Source organism: Euprymna scolopes, chromosome 7 (genome assembly GCF_053919585.1).
Source record: "Euprymna scolopes isolate OS-2025 chromosome 7, ASM5391958v1, whole genome shotgun sequence".
Lineage (NCBI taxonomy): Eukaryota > Metazoa > Mollusca > Cephalopoda > Sepiida > Sepiolidae > Euprymna > Euprymna scolopes.
The window spans coordinates 119,425,265-119,450,517 of NC_136488.1; the positions used below are offsets into that span (position 1 = coordinate 119,425,265).

Here is a 25,253-nt window from a genome sequence, read left to right on the forward strand (position 1 = left end):
TCAATAAAAACAATCAAGGCAAACATCTTTTTGTTTCGAGCTTTCCGTTGTGATCCAAGAGTGATAATGAAATCTATCGACCGACATAAACATGGGCAGATGTTCAGTTTTATGGATGTGGTGTCAAGCGAGTTACAAACGATTACCAATAACGATAATTCGAAGTAGCATCACACGTATTTAAAGCCATTACGTAGATCATATTTGGTGCCTAAATTATTATATTAAGGCACACTTGAGACCTATTAAACCAAAGTAGGCATATGGTTATATACATCCTTTTTGAAGCTGCAATAATGTTTACGTTTCAATAGAACGTATGTGCATAAAAAAGACACGAAAGTAAAATCATATAATGTTCCTATTACCAAGGTTTACTGATTATTTCATTCTACTCTGAGAGATTGAATTCGACACTACGTCGTATTTTCAACTAAAAAGCTGAACCAATAAACATTCTTTTTTATTAACGGGACCCTTTGAAAGTATCACGGTAAACACCGATTATACCGATTGATGTAAAAACTTACATCAATCGGTATAATATACTAGCAGTTAATCTCGGCTTTGGTCGGGCCCTATGTACTGTTCAAATCTTAGTGCGTATATATCTATCATATAAAGCTGAATGTCTGTGTGTATGTGTGTGTGTGTGTGCGCACGCGCGTGTGTGTCTGGTCACGAATAGGCTCATATATGGTTGACTATTTAAAAAAAAACTGATTACATATAATGATAGAAGATGTATCGAGACACAGGAATGGGTATGTTTGATCTGGCAGAACGGTAGTTCATTAAAATTGTGGGGTCTGCGTTCGCGCCTGGTCCACAAAGTATGGAAATAAAAAATTTAAAAATTAAAAAAAAACGTTTACAAGAGTTTTTTTTTATATAGATGTACATAAGAATACTTTGATAAGTATGTTTTAACTTAAATAGGGATGGTATAATAAAATTGTGGGGTCTGCGTTCGCGCCTGGCCTCCATAGAATGGAAATAGGCACACACTTTAATAAAGACTTTTCATATCTATCTGTGTAAGTATACTTTGATATTTATGTTTCAGTTTGAAGAAATATGGTATAATTAAATTATGGGGTGTTCATTCGCACCTGACCACCATAGAATGGAAATATGTCACAACGTTTAACAAGTTTTTTTTTTATATAGATCCACAGAATATTGTGATAAGTGTTTCAGTGTGAACAGGTATGGTATGATAAATTATGGGGTTTATCTATTTTATTTTTACTTTCATCATATTTTGCTTTGGTTTTGATACCCCCAAATTCAACCCAAATTTACAACCCTTCCTTTTCATAACCTATCATACTTTCATAAATCAGAGTCCATTTTCTGTAGGCTGTTTTTGAACCCAGTCAACGACGGGTACTTTTGCTAGTATATATATATATATATATATATATATATATATATATATATATATATATATATATATATAGTCGTTAACAATGTATGCATAAAAGTGCGCCGCACTTTGTCCCCATAGTCATTTTATGCATATGCAGGCACTAATGCATGTCTTTAAATGTATGTACAATCTTAATGCGTGTGTAGAGATGTGGCTGTTTTGAACACTCGTAACAGCTTAATAAAACGACGTAAGGATAATTAATATAAACAATAGTTCACACGATATATATATGCAGTTTATATAACACGGCCGTTCGGAAAACGTGGTACTAACCTCGGCTCAAACACGCAGTTACTGACAGCAATAAACTCATGCGTTTGGGGCGCACAGGCAAAGGCAAACTACCTTGCATTCCTGTTTCCTTTTCCGTTTGTCGCTCGTCTTCATTAGCTTGTGGACGATTAAATAAACAAAGAACAGCCATGATAATTTTGGTTATACTATAAACATCTGTATTTCAGTCCCATATCGATGCATCGATTTATCTCGTTTGGGAATATATTTGATCAGTCTCCTTCGATTCCAGAAGTTATTCTTTAATAATCTAGCAGTCTACATGATGCAATGCCCGTCGAATTTCGCTTCCCGATCTGACTGACTTAACTCCGATTTTTGTTACTACATAAAAAAAAAGTTATTTCCATTTGTTTTACAACTTCGACTTTCTCCCAACCGGTTGCTAACCTATATTGCTGTTACATTTGCAAAAGTTCAACTAATGTTATTGTAAATCGTATGTGTTATCGTAAATATTTATAATAATTTGTTTCAATTATTTAACTTTATTTTAACTTTCGTGGTTTCAAGTTTTTTTCCTTTGTATGTACATGGCCCATCTGAATCCTCCTATTGTACGGTTCAAATCTGTTACATAATGAGGTGTCAGTCAGACGAACTGTGGTTATTCTAGCGATCAGCTGTTTATATTAGAACCAGTTATAACATATGCTCTCTAAAGGGTTCCTTCTCATACTACTGAGTTTACACTTATATATAAGACTAGCCTGGGTGCCTGGCGTTGCTCAGGTGTTTTGAGGTGTGTGTTGAGCAAAAAAAAAACCCCCAAAAAACAGTTGTAGTAGTCAGGCAGGCTCGAACCCGTGACGGGAAAGTAGAAAAGTAAGTGGAGGTGTGTGTAAGGGTGTTGGTTGATCAAAAAAAAAAAATAAAAAAAAAGGAAAAGGAAAATTGCGAGCGCAAAAATATAGAAGTAGTAAGCAGGCTCGAACTCGTATCACATCAGAGGAAAAAGAGGGGAAAAACAAAACAAGAAAAAAAAACTGTTTTACCGATGTACCCACTGTGGTTGTGACGTCACGGGTGGTCGAAATAACGCCTTTTATGCGATGTTGTGGAACCGACTTGCAAAAAATGTCAGCGGAAAAAAATTAGACCCTCCCTGTACAAAAGTGCTCAGTTGAGGGTGAAGGAATTAATGTTTTGGCCAATTTTTCGATATTTGTCGTCCGAAGTGTCGAGCTTCAAAATGATGCCGATCTTATCACCTTTGTCGGAAGTTTTAGGAAGACATGCAAACGTACAAGTATTCATACATTTAAACATATTTTTGCCGTTTATATTATAGATAATAATTTTGTAACCGTTTATTGGTATTGTGCGGACGTCAGCGAAAACAATTGATTTTAGTGCCTCCCATGACCATCCAGTACAGAGGGAGAAAGATGTAAAACCTAAAAGAGAGGTTAAAGTAAATCGAATGGACGGATAAAAAAGAGAGTGCATTATGCAAACCAGTATCTCTTTCGCACTAACACGTCCTGCATACCTAATTACTTATGCATTACGTCATCACAATGGCCGAAGCTTCCAAGTTCGATTTGAGGATGGAACCCGATTTTATGTCGCGACAAGAGAACTGCACTGCGGCAGCAGAAAAAAATGCGTGAAAAAATTAGTATTACTAATGCATCATTTTTATCGTCATGAATTTTATGACCACCAAGGGATTTTGCATTCGGAATCATATGTTTGCAGTTAAGTGACATTGATTGTCATTTCTTGAATATAGTAAATATTCATATTGCGTAGTTTTATTCATGAGAATATACACTAATAAGTATAAACGTAGACGAAAATTAATAACTGAATATTGAATACGTAAAATGAATGGCAAAAATATAAAATACAAGGAGAGATATAATTCGCAGTTGTTTAAAATTGATAACGACTGCTTCGTCTTAGGCGCCCCCTTCCAGAAGATTATTTTTCGTAGGGACATTTTGGTGTCACGAATCTTTTTTGATGTTCATTTAAGTTAATTAAAAATTTGCAGGTGAGGCAAACACAATATGAATTAAATTTAATTTAAACCATTAAATAAAGGAAACTACTTTGCTAATTATGTTTTAATTAAGTTAATTACTTTTAAAACACACATGTACATCCGACTACAATATTAAGTGAGAGGTTAACACTTCCATTTCCTCTCTACATCCCTTTACAAAAGAAGGTGCGTTGTCGTCTTTCTCTTTTCTACTCCTATTTTCATTGAAAGAACTCAGTCGTTGGTTTCTCATTGTAAGACATTAACAGTAAGAAATCGCATTTTTACTACAAGTAAAACGGCCTTTCCCTTCTCCTTATATCGCTTCACTTGTTCCCTGCTAATTACAACTGGGACGTCGTTAACTCCAATAGCCAACAATCATCATCATAGTTTCCCGTTGCCCAAATAATCAAATGCAGTTCATATCAAAGTTAATACTTTCATAATGTTTCTTGTATGTCTGATGAAATCTATTCCATTTCATTAACGCTTTTACTCTGATGCTGCTTAGCCTTAATAAATGGTGACTCTTTTGTAAAAAAATGTTATATTACTAAGTAATGATAATAATAATAATAATAATAATAATAATAATAATAATAATAATAATAATAATAATAATAAAAACGAACTGGATTTTACGATGAGAAAATACAAATAATAAACATACATTTTTTTGTCTATCATTTTAATTTGCAAACAATACAGGTTGAAAAGCATGAAACGAATATGATTTCCTTTTATTTTTCGTTAGAAGTGTTACGTTTGTAGTGAAATGCTTTAAATTTTCCTGTTAAAAACACAGAATATACTTCCTTGGAAATTGTCGCTAAAAACAAAATGTAGTATCTGTCTGATATTTCAATCTGTTTTTTTCTTTTTTAAACTATACGTATTTCGCTTTGGAAGAAAAAAAGTTGCTCCAGCTCAGTGTGCTTTATATGGAATAGCAACATTTTTCTGACATTAAAAGCTGACCTTGTGTCAAACTCTGCCCTGTAGGGACGCAAGAAAATCGTAACACACACTGAACTTCCTTAGCATTTTAGCATGGAGCATATTTTCTATCAGTAATCATTGAAGCAGAAGATCTTCACGACTGAGGCAATTTTTATTTTTATCCCACTCAGCGTGTAAACTTTGGTAAACTGGATTTTCCAAAAATTAATAACTGCTCGTAACTAAATATGCCCTCGTGGGGATGCAAGCAAATAAGGATACACACGATGAGTATAATATTAGTAGATTTTATTATTAACATAGATACAACATCTTTCTTAGTCAAAGGAATAAACATTTACCGAGGTTAAAGGCCAGTCGAAGATAATAGTGAATAAACTTGATAATCAATATTGTGAGAGGATTGAGAACGATGAATGGGAAGGACAAACATTGATTTCTTAAGAGAGAGGATCAACAAGTGTTTGTTAATATTAAACTTTAAAGCGTATGTACTAAACTGGTCGGAAATTCTTTTTTCCGTCTAATCTTACTATTTCTAACAAACTTATGGATCGTATATTGTTCTATATGTTTATATATGTTTATATATATGTTTATATATTGTTCTATATGTTTATATATGTTTATATATATATGGTTATATATATAGGTTTATATATATATGTTTTTATATATATGTTTATATATATGTTATTATATATATTACATATATGTTAATATATATAATATATATTATATTATAATATATATATATATGTTTATATATATGTTTATATATATGTTTATATGGATCGTATATTGTTCTATATGTTTATATATACTATTTCTAACAAACTTATGGATCGTATATTGTTCTATATAATACTCTTTTTTATGGTTCCAGGTGAATGTTTCTGAGTGGATTCATTATTGGACCGATTTTCGCGAGGCAGCAAAAGCCGGAAACGACTGGCCAACTGCATCTCTCTCCGGCAATGTCGATTACAAGTGGCACTCGGAATTTATCGATCTTATATTTGATGCTATGGATGAAAACGGTAAGATTCAATTCCTTTTACTTTGTCCCTATTTATTGATTTGATATATGTTACCTTTAAAGGAACTGAACATAATAATGGCTGCAAGTTTGTACAAGAAAAAAACCCCTCTAGGTTAGTTATATTACAATTTCACATGTGACCAACAATAAGTCAATCAATCTGTTCAAACTAGTCAACTACAGCATGCTTCCGGTCTTGCTGTACGAGTAGAAACTTTGTCGACTACCTTAGTCGATTAGTAGAAATGGGATTGAGCGTCGTATAGCCGACGCTCTCTGGAACTGATCAGTTCAGCGACTAACAGCTGATCTTTCTGCTAATTTAATAGAAGTCCAATAGCAAAGGATTCGGTTCAGCGCGCCGATCATACAACTGAGACATTGTGGAGGTCGGGTAACCATTTTACTATCTGTCCCAAAGCACGCACTATGTCGAAGGTAAAGACGCTGTAGATGATAGAATGGTTATAAATCGTTGTGAATATCCGGACAGTATGTTAGTGTTTGATCAACCATTTCAACACTAACTCCACATGTCCTGCAATTTTCGCTAGCTATACGATTAATTTCGAACGGCCGTTATTTGAGCAGTTACTGCCGAGATCACTGTTCGATCCACAACTGAAAAAACAAATAGGTCGACCATCTAACTCGATTGACATACGGCCGATGGATATGAACAATGATTGAGTGCCAACCGATTGATGTTAAGTGTCCACTTGGATCCTCTTCACTCGTTGCGACGCGTGTAGGGGAGACATAGGATAAAATTCTTTTAGCAGAGGACAAACGATATTTGACCGTTCGTCGTAATATAAGCCGAATTCACACAGATTGGTGTATGAAAATTACAATAAAACTAAAAAGATTTTTTAAAGCTAATATTATTTGATAGTAAGGGTCGAGCGTACCTAAACAGCAATGGGAATAATTCGTCCTGATTAGTGAACTCGGGTGATAACATCAAATCATTGGTCAAAACTGTTACAGCAAATAAATTGGACGGAATACGAGTTGTTTGTTTTGGCGAACACAACCGAACAAAACCAACTAATTCCTCTCTCTTTTCGCCTCTATTAAAAACAAATAAATCAACAATAAAGTAGAATTATATTTTCATCAATCAAAATCAATTGCCGATAATTGTCACGGCAAACTTATAGAAAAAGAAGACTCATATTGTGTTATTTTCTAAGGGTGTTTCAATTGTTTCGACATTATTCGGAAAATTTAAAAATTTATGTTGTCCAAAAATATTCCAGATTTGCATCTTATCAGACGGTTTGAAAAAAAAATGGTTTGAAAATCTGGAATATTTTTAAACAACACAACGTTTTAAATTGTCCGAATGATGTCGAAACAATTGTAGCACTCTTGAAAAATAGACAGTATGATACTAACATTTTTCCTTGTTATCTTGGTTTGGAAAATTCATATGAATGCCCGATTACAGAAACTAATAATCATGAAGCTTAATATTAGATTCAATTTATTTTGACTTAATTTTTATTGATATTTGATATATGTACATTGCCATTGTTTGATATATTTTAATATATAACATTTTTGGATATATATATATATATATATATATATATATATATATATATATATATATATATATATATATATGTAGCCATCGACATACAGCCCTGTTTCGTTGTATCACAACTCATCAGTGCCGCTAGACTAGCATCTCTCCCAAGCCAAGGATTGAACCTAGAACCGTCGTGTTGACAGTCGGCAGTTCTCTCACTCGACCATGGAATCGACGCCCGTAAATAACTCGTCGGAATGTCTATTTAAATAGACACCCGCAACCACTTTTATAGTGCTCAAATCGCCTGTTCGTAAACAAACAAACAACGAGCTTCGCATTTTCAGCCAATTAAGTAGCGGGTGAGATTATTTACGACAGTGCTCTACCCAAAGAGGGGGGCTTAAAACATATTTGTAGTCATCGACATACAGTCCTGTTTCGTTGTATCACAACTCATCAATGCCGCTAGACTAGCATCTCTCCCAAACCAAGGATTGAACCTAGAACTGCCGTGTTGACAGTCGACAGTTCTTCCACTCGACCATGGAATCGACGCCCGTAAATAACTCGTCGGAATGTCTATTTAAATAGACCCCCGCAACCACTTTTATAGTGCTCAAATCGCCTGTTCGTAAACAAACAAACAACGAGCTTCGCATTTTCAGCCAATTAAGTAGCGGGTGAGATCATTTACGACAGTGCTCTACCCAAAGAGGAGGCTTAAATATATATATATATATATATATATATATATATATATATATATATATATATATATATATATGGTTTTAAATAAAATAGTAGGCGGAAGTTTCTCGAGAGCTCTTTCGGCTATCATCTCTTCAGGAGTAAATCGATAGCAATCTAAATAGTATTGTGACGAAAATAAAGAGTTCTATTGGGGAACTTATTTAATGTGCCAACGTACGGGGGCATTAATTAAATTTATTTACGTTTAAAAACGATTAAAAATGTTGGCACAACGAGGGAGAAAAAAAAAAGCGGGAGAAAAAATTCTAAGTTCCCCAAAGAGAAACAATGCGTTTGATGTTTCCTTTTGCCGGAACAAAGAAGGTTGACGCACCGCGATAGAGACGGCCTCCAAAATCTTTAAATGGTTTTTGGAGTCCGCTCTATGTAGCACCTCGAACCAATCTATTTTATATCTATCGGCACAGCACGGGTTGTCAACCAAATGCTGACCAATAGCAGAGTCCAAGGCTGCAGAAGGAGGGAGACCTCCGAACCCCATCCTCCCTTGTCTGATCTTCGATGGAACATGCTGGTTTATACGAGTCAAAAGGTGCAAGGATGTTCGCCCAACATAACCAGCATCGCACTGGCATTTAAACTGATATACAATATTACTATTTTGGATGTAAGGCAAACTATCCTTGCGGAAAGACGGAAAAGCAGGTCTCGTAGTATATACCACACGCAAGGTCACCGAATTGAAGCAATCGTAAATACTTCTACGAATCTGTTTTGAAATTATATTACTCCCCTCCCCTATCCACGGTAATTTCGAATAAACCGGGCATTTCAAGGGTCCAAACTTTTTAGGGGATTTAAAATCCGCAACCTTTTTGAAAATACAATCATCAATAAGGTCAACAGGATAACCATTATTGATGAATATTTCCCTGATCTTATCGAGTTCGACATCTAATCTGTTAGGCGAACAAATCATGAGGTCTATGTACCAAAGTATTAATTAAGCCGACCTTACGTGATTTAGGTACAAAAGACAACCAGTTCACATATAGGCCAGTAAATGTCGGCTTTCTATAAATTGTAGTGAGAAAGCCCCCCCTTGAGCGTTCGACAAGAACATCCAAGAAAGGAAGCGAATTGTCCTTCTCACTTTCCATAGTGAACTTAAGAGCCCCATGTAAAGAATTCAACCTATTAAAAAATATCGACGCATCACTTTGCGAAGGAAAAATAGCAAAAGTGTCGTCAACATATCTGAAATATGCAGTGGGTTTAGATGTAGAATTAAACATAACGGATTCATAGTACCCGACGAAAATATCCGCTAAAGTTGGGGCCAACGGACTCCCCATTGAAACCCCGTCAACCTGACAGTACATAATATCACAAAAACTAAATTCCACGGATTTCGCACACATTAAAATGAGTTCAATAAGAATCTCTTTAGAAAACCGTGGAGCAGTCAGGCGACCATCATATAAAGCGTCGGCACATATGCGTATAGTCTCATCCAACGGTATGTTGGTGAAAAGACTAGAGACATCAAATGAGCACATGAAAGACGTCTCTGCATTAGAATCCAACCCACGTACACAATCAACGAACCGAAAGGTATCAGGGATACAATGCATGGTGTATAGCTCACGCACAGGTTGCAGAATTTCCACAAGCCACTGAGCCAAAGAATGTTGTGCTGAACCAACCATTGATAAAATAGGTCTCAGTGGAACACCTTGCTTGTGGATTTTGGGGAGACCATACATTCTGGGACGTTGTGACCCAGAGGGCCTGATCCTGTCATAGACATCCTTGCAAAACACCTTCTTTTTAAATAATGCAAGTAAACGTCTCTGCATTTTAGCCTCGTTCTTGCAAGTATTATCCGTCAACTCGACAGAGCCGAGTTTACGGAATTTCGAACTATCATTGAGAATAACTGCCATTTTCTCAACGTAGTCCGATTTATCCAAAATCACCACTCCTGCACCTTTGTCTGGTTTACACATATAAATATCGGTATTAGATTTTAACGCTTTCATCGTCTTAAATTGCGTTACGTTCCAGACAAAGTCGCTATGATCGACAGGAATGTTACTATATCGGTGAGCTAAGGCAACTAAATTGGATTTCATCCCAACAATTTTTTCTGGGGAATTAGGCACATTATGTCTAAGTTGAGAGAACAAAACTTCAAAGGCAGAAAGTGTTCTCTCTTTATTTAAACTCGTGGGGGGAATACAAAAATCTAAGCCCCTAGACGAAACTCTATTTTCAATTTCTGTAAGGACAGTTTTTGAAAAATTGAAAATATGTTTGCTTCCATTAGTGGGTTCACACCCATATCTTCTGCGAACCAGAAGAGCAAGGTGTTTACTATTATCTTTGGAAGCATTTTGCCTAGCAAACTGATTACCGATAGATAAATATTTGCAAAAACGGAAAAAATAAAAGGACAGGAACCCCTTAACTACGGACCAAAGTTGATGACGATTACTAATGTACGTCTCAAGATTCTCCATCAACTTATTCATGTCGTCACGTATAAACGCACGCTCCATAGACAAACTTGGCTTCACTTTAGATGCAGCAATACGTTTACTAATGTAAACTGGGGCTACATCTTGTTCCAGACAAGAACGCAAAAAAGCTAAGGAGAGATTGGTAGATCTAATTCTACTCCTTAATCTTACAATATTATTACACAATTCTATTTGTTGGTGTGTGTACCTCTTCCGTAAATATTTAAATAAATGTTTAGAGGTACGGAATTTATATATGGTTTTAAATAAAATAGTAGGCGGAAGTTTCTCGAGAGCTCTTTCGGCTATCATCTCTTCAGGAGTAAATCGATAGCAATCTAAATAGTATTGTGACGAAAATAAAGAGTTCTATTAGGGAACTTATTTAATGTGCCAACGTACGGGGGCATTAATTAAATTTATTTACGTTTAAAAAACGATTAAAAATGTTGGCACAACGAGGGAGAAAAAAAAAAGCGGGAGAAATAATATAATATAATATATAATAGAATTTTCCGGCAAAAGGAAACATCAAACGCATTGTTTCTCTTTGGGGAACATTGAATTTTTTCTCCCGCTTTTTTTTTCTCCCTCGTTGTGCCAACATTTTTAATCGTTTTTTAAACGTAAATAAATTTAATTAATGCCCCCGTACGTTGGCACATTAAATAAGTTCCCTAATAGAACTCTTTATTTTCGTCACAATACTATTTAGATTGCTATCGATTTACTCCTGAAGAGATGATAGCCGAAAGAGCTCTTGAGAAACTTCCGCCTACTATTTTATTTAAAACCATATATAAATTCTGTACCTCTAAACATTTATTTATATATATATATATATATATATATATATAAGCAGAATCCGTAGAATATATATATATATATATATATATATATATATATACATACATATATATATATATATATATATATATATATATATATATTAGCAGAATCCGTAACCCGGACAGACAAAAATTTCCTTACGTAACCATTAAATCCCATATTATTTATATTAGAAAGACTAATTCACTGATTATAATAAAGTAATATGCTACTCTTGTGAGTATAAGTAAAATCTATGATGACAATGATAACCAGAGTAAGTCATCTTTCGGTAAATTTTAATCTGTTAATATTTTATTCTAGTCAGTGAGAATACCAAATGCATGCTTTATACAAATGTCAAATACATTATTGAGATTATCTAATTAAAATCATTTAAAGAGAAACTATGTAGGTATAATTGACGTCGTTTCTTTCATTTATCAAAAGGTTGTGTTAAATAAAAAAACTTTTTTACAGTGGACGTCGATGGTATTACTACAAGACTTACCAGTTATCCCTATGTCTAAAAACATATATCAACAATTATACTTTACTTTATATTTAAAAACACAAACACGGTAAGATTTATGAGATTTTGCGTTATTTAAACATTCTAATTAAAGAAAATGTTTTGTACTTAGTAATGCTTAGCATTTGCATTCCTTTTTTAACTTTAGTACATCTTTTCTGTATTGCCGACACATTTCCATTTGTCCAATCTACTTCAACGTAATCTTCATCTGAGTGTGGTCATCGTCACTTTTTATTAACTTTGATCACATTTACTCAAACAGTTCAAGTATTTGGTTACATCTACACATAAAATTATCTTTTAATCAATAGCTATTTATGATTCCGACGGCTGTTTTGCCTTACATCTTAGGTCACTTTTTCGGTTGAATGATTAATTGCAAATGACAGTCATATGAGAATGATGGATGAGATATCAGTGTTAAAATTATTTTCATTTTTAAAAAGCATCGAATGATTAGTTTTTGTTCCACTTGTCAGTTAACCCCGAATCAATATATTTTGACTTACAGCGTATATGTAATTCATTTGTGCACGATTAATTGAACATACGATGCCATTTTACTTGTTTTAAGACAAATTTCGTGTTTATATAGTTTCATATAGAAATAGTTTGAATGTCTACTGGGGAGAGTTTGAATACATCACCGAGATGTTATATTACCGTATATAACATCTCTGTTATATAGTCGGGTCTATATAATTGAAGTATATTACAGTTTGTCTAATGTGTTTGTTACATCTATATTGGATATATGTAACGTGTATATAACAGGGCAATGACATATGGGATAGTTTCTTCACATTATGACAAACAACATTGTCGGTGGGGACACCAGTAAAAGCTACATACTCTTTCAAACAACACGTACCGTTTCAAACAACACAACACAGAGAGAGAGAGAGAGAGAGAGAGAGAGAGAGAGAGAGTTTAAAGGCCTATTCTAGAGAGTTTGAATGCTTAGCGGAGAGATTTTGAATGCACGTTTGAGAGAGAAAAATGGAAATTGAGAAAAATGGCAAGAGAGAGAGAGAGAGAGAGAGAGAGAGAGAGAGAGAGAGAGAGAGAGAGAGAGAGTGTGTTTTAATGTCTGCAGCAAGAAAGTTTGAATGCTTTCTGGAGAGAGTTCGCATGCCTAGCTAAGAGAGATTGAATGCATGCGAGAGCTGTAGAAGTGGACGGATAGATAGAACTGGAAAGAGAGAGAGAGAGAGAGAGAGAGAGAGAGAGAGAAAGAGAGAGAGAGAGGGAGGGAGGGAGGGAGGGAGGGAGAGAGAGAGAGTTTGAAGGCATATTGAGGAGAGTTTTCATACCTACTAGAGAAAGTTTGAATACTTAAAGGAGAGAGAATGCTTGACTGCCTGGAGAGAATTTGAACGCATATCTACCGGACACCATCCGAGAGTTTCGTCGGTCTTAAAAGGCGTTTGTCTTATTGGCATGAGGATAAATCAATCTACTAGCAAACCGTGACCAAATACCCAAAGAGAAATAAGCAGTATCTGAAGCGTAAATAAGACCTCTCATCATGGCTATGTATTGGCCCATACAAATAAATTCTGCACTTCCTATTAATATGAACTAAAAAAAAACAGCATTAAGCTGGATACTACTCCACATCAGATGGATTTTGGAGCTGAAATCCGGCCAAACCAAGAAAAAGACTACATAAAAGATAAGCTATGACATAGCTACATGTTTAATTAAGTAGATGGAAAGTTATATTCTCCTCTGATTTTCGTAATCCTTTAGAAACTGACAATCTTCAAGGAACAATTAGATGTCTAATAATCTCATAAGAATTTAACCTCAGGAGGACCCCTTGACTTCTGAGAGGTAAAAAAGTAAATATTGGATTTTCATTTTTGGTGTATCATAGAAGATTATGGCTTTCATCAGGCCATCTACGTGACCATTTAATTATATAAAACTTCAACATTTCAACATATTGCTTTTCTATACGATTAACATACTAAAAAGGATTTTTTTTACCAATGAATTTGGTTTAATATATCTTTAAGATCAGGCAAAAAACTAGTGTTTTCAATGATTGATATATAATTACATAACTACATTACATCAGACAGTTCCTGTCAGAAGTGAAACCCGTTATCTGGAAGTCGGAAAGGACCAAATTAGAATTAATAGAGAAAAAAAAACGTCTATTTAGTTTACGAGATGTGATTCCACTGAAAATCCTATGCTTATCAAAACATGTTTAATTGCATATAAAGCAATTATAGTATATTTATTTATACTCAAACCTGAAGACTGCTTCATCAATGAACTTGCAGCAGAAATACATATACACACGTGTAGTCAATAATATCTGTATAAATAAACATATTAGAGAAAGACAGAGAGAGAAACTTTAATAGGATTATCTATAATTCATCAATTATCAAGGAAACAGTGAACATATACACGGAATTTAATCTAAAAGAAAGAAAACCAAATAAATACATCATACACTTCCAAAGCAATTGAATTAAATTTCCATATACAGTAAAAATAAGATAACTATATGAATACATGAAATAACGCGTGGTGTACGTTAATTGCCTAGTTTAAATGTATTGCTAATAGGAAATACGGTTTTCGAGTTTTCTACAAATGCATGTATATTAAGTAGAACCTCGTGGCACCAACACAGGAAGATATCGCGTAAAACAACCAAATTATAAGCATTGAAGAGATGAATTAAGGGGAAAAGTTAGATTAAGACAGGTAATTCTAGTAACTTTACTTACTTAAACAGCAAATGCATATATGAAATTATTATTTTTGGTTTAGTCTTCGTTCATTTATGTTGCATAGCGTTTCGACTCTTCAGTGTTGTATGAAGGTTTACTTAATAAGATTTAACGTTTGGGTAGGCGGGTTTTCTGCTCTACTTAACGAAACACGTCAGCTGTCGATTCTGCATTCGATTGTATGTGGCTTGATTTTATTTACTCACAAGTAATTAACAATATTATTGGTCCCCTGACAAAGGGAGGTTAGACCTGTAAATTTACCCTTGTCCGTTCGTCCATTCGTAGGCTCGTCTGTCCGCACTATTCTCAATCATTACGCCTTGGAATTTTTTTTGAAATTTTGCACAAACATATAACATGAGTACATAAGTAACGAAACAGATTTTCGGGGAAAGCTCCGGTTGCCCCACCCACCTAGAAGTGCCTTTCGGGTTGAAATGACAAAAATTGACACTTTTGTGCTTATTAAAAAAATTGATGCCTTGGATTTTTATAAAACTTTCTGAAAAGTCGTAACTAACTGATTTCTATATAATTTTGTTTGTCTATCCTTCGCGATAACTTTTGGGTGTGCCTTAGGGGCTCTTTTAGGGGTAATAAAAACACTCCACTTTTGGGACTATTTTACCATATTTGTCCAAAATTTTCTGTGTATGTTTATTTAGCAGTTTTGTATAGTATTGAACTCAAATTTAAATATGTTAAGGCCTTGGGGACTTTTGGGGCTTAATGTGGGGTGGGGGCGAATAATAGACTTAGTCGTTTCTTTTTTTGTATGGTGCAGAACTCAAATTTACATATGTTAAGGAACTACACCATTTGTTTAGATTTGAGTCCCCTGGTGACTTTTGGGGCTAAATGAGGGGGGCGAATGCGGAACTTGGTCATTTTCTTATGCCTCGTTCACTGTGCACTCACGGGGGACTATGCATGCTTCACTTGTTATAATTTGAATATAGGGTTATGAAAGAGAGAGAGAGAGAGAGAGAGAGAGAGAGAGAGAGAGAGAGAGAGAGAGAGCAATTTTTTATGAACTATATTTTACACATTACTCCCATTCCACCTCATAAGTAATTCCTGTTTCAATTCGGTTCAGCGCATTTCATCCTACTCTTCAATCGCTCGATTCATTCCTTTCTGTATTATTGATTCCATTCTTAGGCATCACCATTTAAAACCTTTCACTTATTTAAGATTTCTAGCGTCTTTACAGTGTGTATTATTATATTGATTTCAAAACATTCTAAAAAATATAACATAAGCCCATAAATATTTACCGCACGTAATGAGTTTATTTGGATCTTAATTCAATTAATTATTTTTTTTTCGAACCCTATGGACTTAGGCGATCATGTATTGTCTGTGTAAAATGAAAACAAGAAAAAGAGAAAGAGAAAAAACGCTACGTATTTGGAGTTTTATAATCTAATAATAACAAATTCCTAATACTAATAATCACTACGTTGTTGTCCCGATGACTACCGTACACTCATTAACCCTTATTCTCGAGTTATCTTCGGGAATTGATAAATGATAAATTCCTTGCACACACACAAAAAAAAAGATGTTCGCGTCGGGATCCGTCTGTGTTTGGCCGGAACAAACTCTGATAAAAGTTCTAAGCGATAATAGAGAATCGATATCTTAATGAACATCCACTTTTCTTGCTTCTCGCAAAATTTGCACTTCAGTTTAAATCGGTTTTACATTATTTTATCGATGTAGTCAATGCATGTTTCGCCCAACATCAACATTAGATCAGCGAATAGAAGACGTTGGAAGAAAGAAAACATTCGACTCTTGATCAAGAACAATAACTCCAACTACCGAAACAAAACAAAACAAAAACGGCATCGTGATTTTTTATATTTACAAAAAAAAAAAAAAACTTATATAAATATATATTTCTGATGGTCCGAGTTCATACTCCATCAATTCTTGAATAACATTTTTTTCTTTAAATACTGGTTTAATATGTTACATATGTAAAAACCCACTTTATATCTGTTGTTTTAATGGCGTTGTCAAAGGTATACACAATGTGAAAACTTTATTCAACTTTAGTTAATTCTGTTCGTATGAATATCGCATGAATAAGACAGGAAAATACCGCTGAGTTTACCCATGATTTATTTAAGGAAATAGAAACATCTTTATATTTTCTTCTTTGATTTTCATATATTATTCGTTCATAATTTAAACCACAAATATTCTAATAATTATCCGCTAAACGTTCATAAATAGTAAGTAATGATTCAATTTAAGACAAGAATTTTGTTGTTCTTTTGACAATATATTTTTGTATTATTTTTGATGGATGACGTTAATCTCAATGGACGTCTATTTTTCTCATTTTCTGTTAATTTGTCATTCCGTGAATCATCTATTCATCTACGATGTTATTCCGTGAATCATCTATTCATCTACGATGTTATTCCGTGAATCATCTATTCATCTACGATGTTATTCCGTGAATCATCTATTCATCTACGATGTTATTTGGAAAGGACCAGTCTTTTATTCTCGTTATCTGTTATTTATTGTTATTGTTTATTGTTAGATTATTTGTAATAATCGTTCTAATGTTCTCATCTTGAGCGTTATTTGTGCAATATTTCGATCTATGTAACCCTGGCCTTCTTCAAGTAAATAAGCCTGCATCTTTGGTAAGCAAAAAGGGGTTCACTCTATACTTCTAGGTTTTAGTTGAAAGTAAATTTGTAAAAAAATTATAAAGTCAATAAAAATATCAAGCCAAACACTAGGGGATATTATTGAAAATATAAAGGACATGAAACATGAAGGCTATATCAGAATGAGTGGATTCTGCAATTAATGACTTAGAAATGATGTAACACAAAATATGAGCAGGTTATACTGTACAATCTCGGAAAATTCAAAATATTTCTATAGCCTCACTATAATTCTTTGCTATTGGTTCAAATTATTAGAACACTCGATTTTTAAATATTCTCAACTACACAAACACCAAGAAAAATCAAAATATAAACATCGTTAATCCTACAAAATAAGGAAATGAATAAACATGATTAAAGATACATAGACTTTACAGTCATAAAAATCGTCGCTCACCTTCTTACATATTTTTTACAATTTTGAACACCAATAAATTTATTATAACTCTTGTTATACTGAACGAAAATTGAAACATTTTTTATACAATATAGCTTAGAAGGTGATCTGTAATCTGTAATAATTGTTTGAAATTTGGCTGAAAAACGAGTGAACGGTGAAGCTTTAAAGCAGTTCTAAATGAATAAAATTCCCACTTTACCATATATATTCCAACACTATCGTGTTTGAATATATATATATATATATATATATATATATTTATATATATACATATATAATTTAATCCATCTACAAACATATAAAAAGCAAATGAATAGGGAATAAAATATATATTGCTTATAAAATATGAACATATTATTTCAGTCAATCTAAGCTCACAAATCATGCACGTCCGTAATATTAAAAAATGTTTGAACTTTAAACCTTTTTCACATATTGGAAAAACAGACATGAATAGTCAACTATTAAAACAAACGAGAAAACCTCTTTCCCCTGAAAATAATTTTAATTCAATAGAAACGAATACATTTTACTTTGACAGTTATTTGACATTTGTGTATCTCTATAATATCATTATCGGCATAATCACGTTTACACACGGATTCTCACTAGATCATCGAAGTTAAGCAATGTTTAGCCACTGCAGATTGATGACCAATTGGGACCAAACATTGTATGAAGGATGACACCGACACTTCAGGTAGCCATTGCATACCACATGGCCTCCAGCTGTCTCGACCCTCTCCCGCAGCTGGCTCAGACGGGTTGGAACGAGAGTTAGGTAGGCTCTGCGCAAATAAACTTCACGTTAAACAAACTCCAAGCATCATCCCTGTCATCCCCAAGATAATCAGACAGTCTTCTCCGTTCTGTCAGACAAACTTTCATAATATGCTTAACCCGGAAAATGATTGAGTAATATTAAAGTTTCTCCCTCCCCGTTCAGTGGTCAACACTGATATATATTTCTACTAATTGTCTATATTTCTCGTAACCATTCTTATTACAAAATTCAATTTAAATTAGAATAAATTGTTATCTATATAAAACATATAATGTATGCTCTCGGGAAATATACCCTCGTATTTACTTCCTAACAAGAGTGAATCATTTCACTTTGATTTGATTTGTAAATTTGATAAAATTGCGCTTATTTACAGATATCTAAAATTACACTCATTAAATTTTTCTGAAAACCCAATAAATTTATGATGAATGTATATTTATGTGATTAAAATATTGATAATCAAATGAAGGATTTAGTTTGCCCCTGTACAGTATAATCATGTTGACCAGCGGTTGTTGTTACATCACCGAAGTTAAGCAACGTTGATCCTGGTGAGTGATCAGTTGAGATTACCAGGCGCTGTATGTAGGTGGAACTTGACACCTACCTTTAAGAACTACAAAAGCCCAACTTCTTTATCTCGCCTGACCGGGTTACAAATGCGACTGGGGACCGTTTGTGAATTTAATATCCTATGTCATGTCCTCCTTCAGAGGTAGTCGCTTCAACCCGCCCCGAGTGAACATCAGAATATATTTCAAAACGAACAAACAACTGCACCAATGTTTCTTTAGATGATGCAAAGTTAGTGATTGGATCAGGGCGACCCATAAATCTCTAAAGAACAAGAGTGGGTGAACAAGGAAACACTTAAAACAATTTTAGCTAAATAATCGGATAAAAGTACATTTTGAAACGTGTTATCTATGTCGTATGCGTTTATACAGCGGAATCATGTTGAAACACCGATTCTCAGTAGATCATCAAATTAAGATTGTTGAACCGGTGTAACAAAGCGCGGATTCCCGTATGAAAATGCACACGGAAGTCGAAATAATGTCATTGTTAGGAAAAAAACTGTAAAAAGGAGAGAGAGAGAGAAAGAAAGAGAGAGAGAGAGAGAGACAGAGAGCACGTAAGAGAAAGATAAGTCACGCGTGTCGGGAGTGTTAGAGACGCGCCTCCATGGGATTAATGGACTATCTCATGACTTTACTTCCTCTGGTGACGTCACTTCCGGTATAGTGTACACTTGCGCGTGTGTCAGAGATTGGCACGCGGCCAAGGAGGTCGTGTGCAAACGCCCCACAGTTGAGGAATGGTATTGCTCAACCTGCTTTTGCCTGTAATATATGTGAATACATGTTTTTCATTACCATTTAACCCGATAGCAGGGAGAATGTGGAAATAAACGTAAAAAAAGTGAGTTCGATTTTTTTTTGTCTTGGTCGTCTTTGAGACTTAGATTGCTACAACGTGTTGATCTTGTGTGCAATCGTACTAAAATGAGTGACCGATGAAGAATACTTGGTGTAGTATGTGTTTCCTACTTATTTTGTGGTTGTTTTCAGTCGTCTCAGACAACTGGAATCAAGCAGTGGGGACTAGGGGAGGTGTGGTTGAGATTTTGCAACTTTTGTTTCACAATTTAACGTGTGTTATCCATCACCATTCTACGATGACCAGATGGTGCCCGTCGTTTCTACGATCGAATATCCATGCGGTTATAAATAATATTTTGAATTAAAAAATGTAACTTATCGCAAATATTTAAAGATCTATCCAACATAAAAAAAACTGTGATCAATGTTTATATTATGAAAATATTTGTGATTAGAAGGGTCGATATATAAATTGTTGTCCTTTGTTTTGAATTGCTTCCTAACAGCCAAGTATCTTTGTGCACAAAAAAAAAAAAAACAAAAAAACTTTAGATTAATAATCGGATAAAAATACACACTTATGGTAAAAATAGGAGTTGTTTTTTGGCATCGATTTAAAAAAGAAATGTTTGTGATTTGTAAAGAAACTTTTAAAAATACTCACACACAATATCATTATAAGCTTCTTGTAGAACTTGTCCGGACGGAAGTATTTATTTCAAATGTGATTTGTATCTGGCGAAATGACAGTTCTAAATTCGGTTCAGAGAGACTATTTTGATTTTGGTAAAAACATTCCCATCGTTTCAATGTTCGTTTATATTTATTAAATGTATATTCTTAGGATACGTCCATTTATTCTATGCGTTTAGTGATGAAGAATTTTTTTAAAACATAATGTGACAGACCGACCAACTGACACGCAAAACGTAATGCAAAGGTACGCCCAAACATGTAAAATTCGATTCAAAACTTTAAAAAATTAAAAATTAAAACTTCAAAAAATTTAAAATTAACCCTTGTAGACCAATGGAAAAATTCTAAATTTAAGCCTAATAGACTGACGAAAATTAAATTTCAAACATAACCATTGTAAATCAAAAAACATTTTCCAGACTTAAGTGTGGCTGATGTACGAAACTGAGATGTTAAAATTTAGTTCAAGTAACGTCATGTTTGTGAATTTTAAAGATGAGGATTGGTAATATTTATTATTTTGATTATTCCGACTACTGTTCAATGTTTCGGCTGATGTAATCTCCGATCAAACTTCTTCAGCTATATCATTTCGAACGCGAGAATCTTTCTGTCGAACTCGGGAATGTGCACGGAATTTCGAATGAAACCCTTTATTTAATCAACGGAGATAAGTAGGGCTATGACAGTATCATATTCTTTTAACTGTTTTAACTCTTGAGTGTATACCCATTAATATATGTTTTTATATAGAAGGATGTGGTTGTTGGTTGATTAAGTGTGTCTGTGTTGGATATATACCCGAGAGTCAAAAATAAAAATGAAAAGAATATTCTGTTGTCACAGCCCTAGTTATAAGCGACGATTTTCTGGAATTTAGAATATTCGATCATCAGTCGGGCGATACGAATAATACAATTGCAAATTGCTGGAGGAACGAGTACGAGTCTTGGATTAAAGAAAGGTTCGTTCTAAATTCCGTAAGGATTCCCGAGACAGAAATATTTCCAAGTATGACAAGGTACACCGAAAGAAGGAAGTTAAATCGAACAAGACGTTTTACGAATAGCACCCAAGATAAGCGTAGTAGCTCGAAAGGCGCACATAATACAAACGAACATGTTATTTCAAACTTTTCAAAAGACAGGCGAAACTATTTCAAACTCAATCCTGGCACACTTAAATATTATCCCAGACTTACGCATGTGTACGGCATAATCAGGTTGACACACCAGTTCCCGTCAGATCACCGAAGTTAAGCAACGTTGAGCCTGGTCATTACTAAAATGGGTGACCAATTTGGGAAGTCCAGGTGTCGTATGTAGGAGGACGTCGGCACCTCCCTGCAAAAAGTTGCAAAAACCTAACGTCGTCATCTCTCCTAACAAGGATATACATGCGACTGGGCCCGCTTGTGAATTTCATGCTCCCATGAAACTTCCTCCTTCGGAGGAAGCCGGTTAAACCCTGAATAGGGTTGGTGCTGACTGCACTGCACACAGGCTTACGCGTGATAGATTGAAGAAATTATATTGCAAACTTAACTCTTTTATGACTATTGAACATAACCTTGGTAGACCCACGAGCATTTTAATTGCGAATAAAGCTTCCCATACTTAGCATAATATGGTTTTAGATATACGGACAGAGATTCTTGTAGGAATGAATAGCCACATCTAAAAAGGATAAATATTTTGTCTGCTTTCGTATATAAATCGATGGGAAAGGTACAACAGCAATCTAGTCCAAATTGGGTATCCAAGTCGAATATGTAAACCAGCAGATGTTTCAGTCATGTATAAACATTCTCGTTCTACCACAAATTAGTCATTTAACACATTATTGCATTGTTACGAATAATTTAGCGGAAATGTTTTGTAAATTTACATAATCAATGCTTAAACGATTATATGATTTGATCTCAGCTTCTCATATCCCCATTTACGAAGCTTGGTGACGTATTCTTTGGGTTTATTTATGCGACTAGAAATAAACATGATTTAAACAATACCCGCATCAGATTTGGAAACAATGTAGTGTCTCCAATCCAAAAAATTGGATCAGTTCTAAGACCATATTCGATATTTATACCAAGTTTATCGAGAATTGGTCAAGTGAAGTTGATACTAGGCTATGAATAAACAAATAAACACCGACGAAAATATAACCTCTGCACTAGCAGAAGTTATATTTTGTTAAATATTAGACCATACATTTAAAAGGTTTATTTAAAAAGTTATATAGTGCCCTTAACAACCACAAGTCTGATAAATTTATTACGTTAAAGATTAAACAGTCATTGTCTTCGTTAGCATGTATGAACATCAACCTATCAACCGGCTGCTTATTCGTTTAACCGAGACAGTAAACAGCTAGTAATGCAATATATATATATATATATATATATATATATATATATATATATATATATATATATATATATATATATATATATATATATATATATATTAGTCCTCGTGCGAAAGAGCAGGACAAAATGTTTTAAATAATATTAAGAGAATAACAATAACAAAGACTTTCGCTGGCGAGGACTACTATTGACCATAACCAGTTATACATTCCTTTTGAAATTTTCCTCTCTATTTTTCTCGTTATGTACTGAATATTTGTTCATGGAACCTATATGAAATATGGTCCTTATTAAATTTTAAAGATTTTCTATTCTGAAAGAAGTTTTAAAAAATTAATCTAAAAAAGTTATTTTAAAGTTTTTGTTAAAAAAATCAGATTTTCCCATTATTCAGACCTGTATTACAAAGAGTGGGTTGCAAAAATTAGTTGTGGTGTGAGGATAAATACAAACTGAAATAGAGAGAAGGAAATTTTTAAAATACAATCTTAAAAAGATAAGATACAAGTTAGAAAAGCATTTCATCCAAGGCATGAGAATTGTTAAACAAAATCTTTTACTATAGGCGTTAAAAACAAAGGTACAAGATTCAATTTGAAATTTATTTATCTTCAAAGTGCACTTTTATAAATTTTACAAAGTAAGGTATACAAATTTAATTTAAATTGAATCAAAAAATTACCTTGGATATATTTTATTTACATTTTGTTGCAATTTAAAAACATTATTTTCATCTAGCAATTAATGATATAGATATAAAATGTTCAATGATTTTTTTAAAAAGTGCAACAGAATGTACATTACATAAAATAAATCCAAGGTAATTTTTTTATTCAATTTAAATAAAATTTTTATACCTTACTTTGTAAAATGTATAAAAGTGCACTTTGAAGATAAATAAATTGAATCTTGTACCTTTATTTTTAAAGCCGAAAGTAACAACATTTTGTTACACAATTTTCATGCCTTGGGTGAAATGCTTTTCTAACTTGCATATATATATATATATATATATATATATATATATATATATATACACTTGTGCCCGATATTATTCATACCCCTCGGATCTTTGAGATTTCTATAAGAATATTGCTCAAACCAGAAGGTAGACAATATTAAAGGGATTTCAAACAATAAATCAAGCATAAGCATTTAATTTAAACTCAACAAATAAATAAATTATGCAAGTTTGAAACATTATACAAAGAAAAACAATAATGGCACTAGTTCAAAATTATTCATACCTCTCTTACTAATAGTCAATAGCATGCCCTTTATTCTTAATAACTGCCTGTAACCGTTTGGGATATTTATCAACAAGGTTTTTACAAGCATCAACACTGATTTTTGACTATTCTTCAATGCAGTAGTTCTCCAAATCCCTCAAATTTCTAGGTTTCCGCTTTTTAACCTCAGTTTTCAATATGTGCCAGAGGTTTTCGATAGGGTTCAGGTCGGGACTCTGGCTAGGCCATTCCAAAACATTAATTTGATTATCCTCAAACCATTTCTTGACTATTTTGGCAGTATGTTTTGGATCATTATCCTGTTGAAGGACCCAGTTTGGTCCTAAATGGAGCTTCTCCACATCCTGTCTAATGTTTTTCTGGAGTATCTCCAAATATTGCTCCTTCTTCATGGTTCCATCTATCTTGACCAAACTACCTGGACCACTAGCCGAAAAGGAGCCCCAAAACATTAGGCTACCACCACCATGTTTCACCGTGGGTATGGTGTTCTTTGGGTTGTAAGCTTCTCCTTTCTTCCTTCAAACGTAAGAAGCATCCATTTTGTTACACAATTTTCATGCCTTGGGTGAAATGCTTTTCTAACTTGCATATATATATATATATATATATATATATATATATATATATATATATATATATATATATATATATATATATATATATATATCCATCTATCTATCTGTCTATCTATCTATCTATCTATCTATCTATCTATCTATATATATATATATATATATATATATATGTATTTTCTTTTGCCGGACATTAATGTATCATCAGACAAATCTGCTCGTGTAGAACGAACCCAGAAAAGTGAAAAGACAGTGAGGGTGAAAAAGGAATAAAATATAAACTTGTGTTTCAAATCAGAAAAATGTTTTAATTCTTTAAACTTAGATAAAAATAATTTTCAAATATTTTCGAGCGTTTGCACAAAGAAATGTAACAAGACAAAACAGTTTCTTATAAAAATATTCGTGGATAAATGAATAAAAATATTCGTTAAAAAATCCATAAAAATATTCGTTGAAAAATCAATAAAAATATTCGTT

The 25,253-nt window shown here is 33.6% G+C and overlaps 1 protein-coding gene and 1 pseudogene across 1 annotated transcript in view; both read left to right on the top strand.

Annotated features, from left to right (window-relative positions):
• LOC145279914 (calexcitin-2-like) overlaps positions 1 to 25,253 on the top strand; it is a 359,870-nt gene that overhangs the window by 291,775 nt on the left and 42,842 nt on the right. Inside the window, exon 4 of the mRNA XM_080131471.1 lies at positions 5,569 to 5,722. Coding sequence (XP_079987597.1) covers positions 5,569 to 5,722 — 154 coding nt within the window. The remainder of the gene's footprint in view (positions 1 to 5,568; positions 5,723 to 25,253) is intronic.
• On the top strand, positions 21,783 to 21,901 carry LOC145280447 (5S ribosomal RNA; annotated as a pseudogene).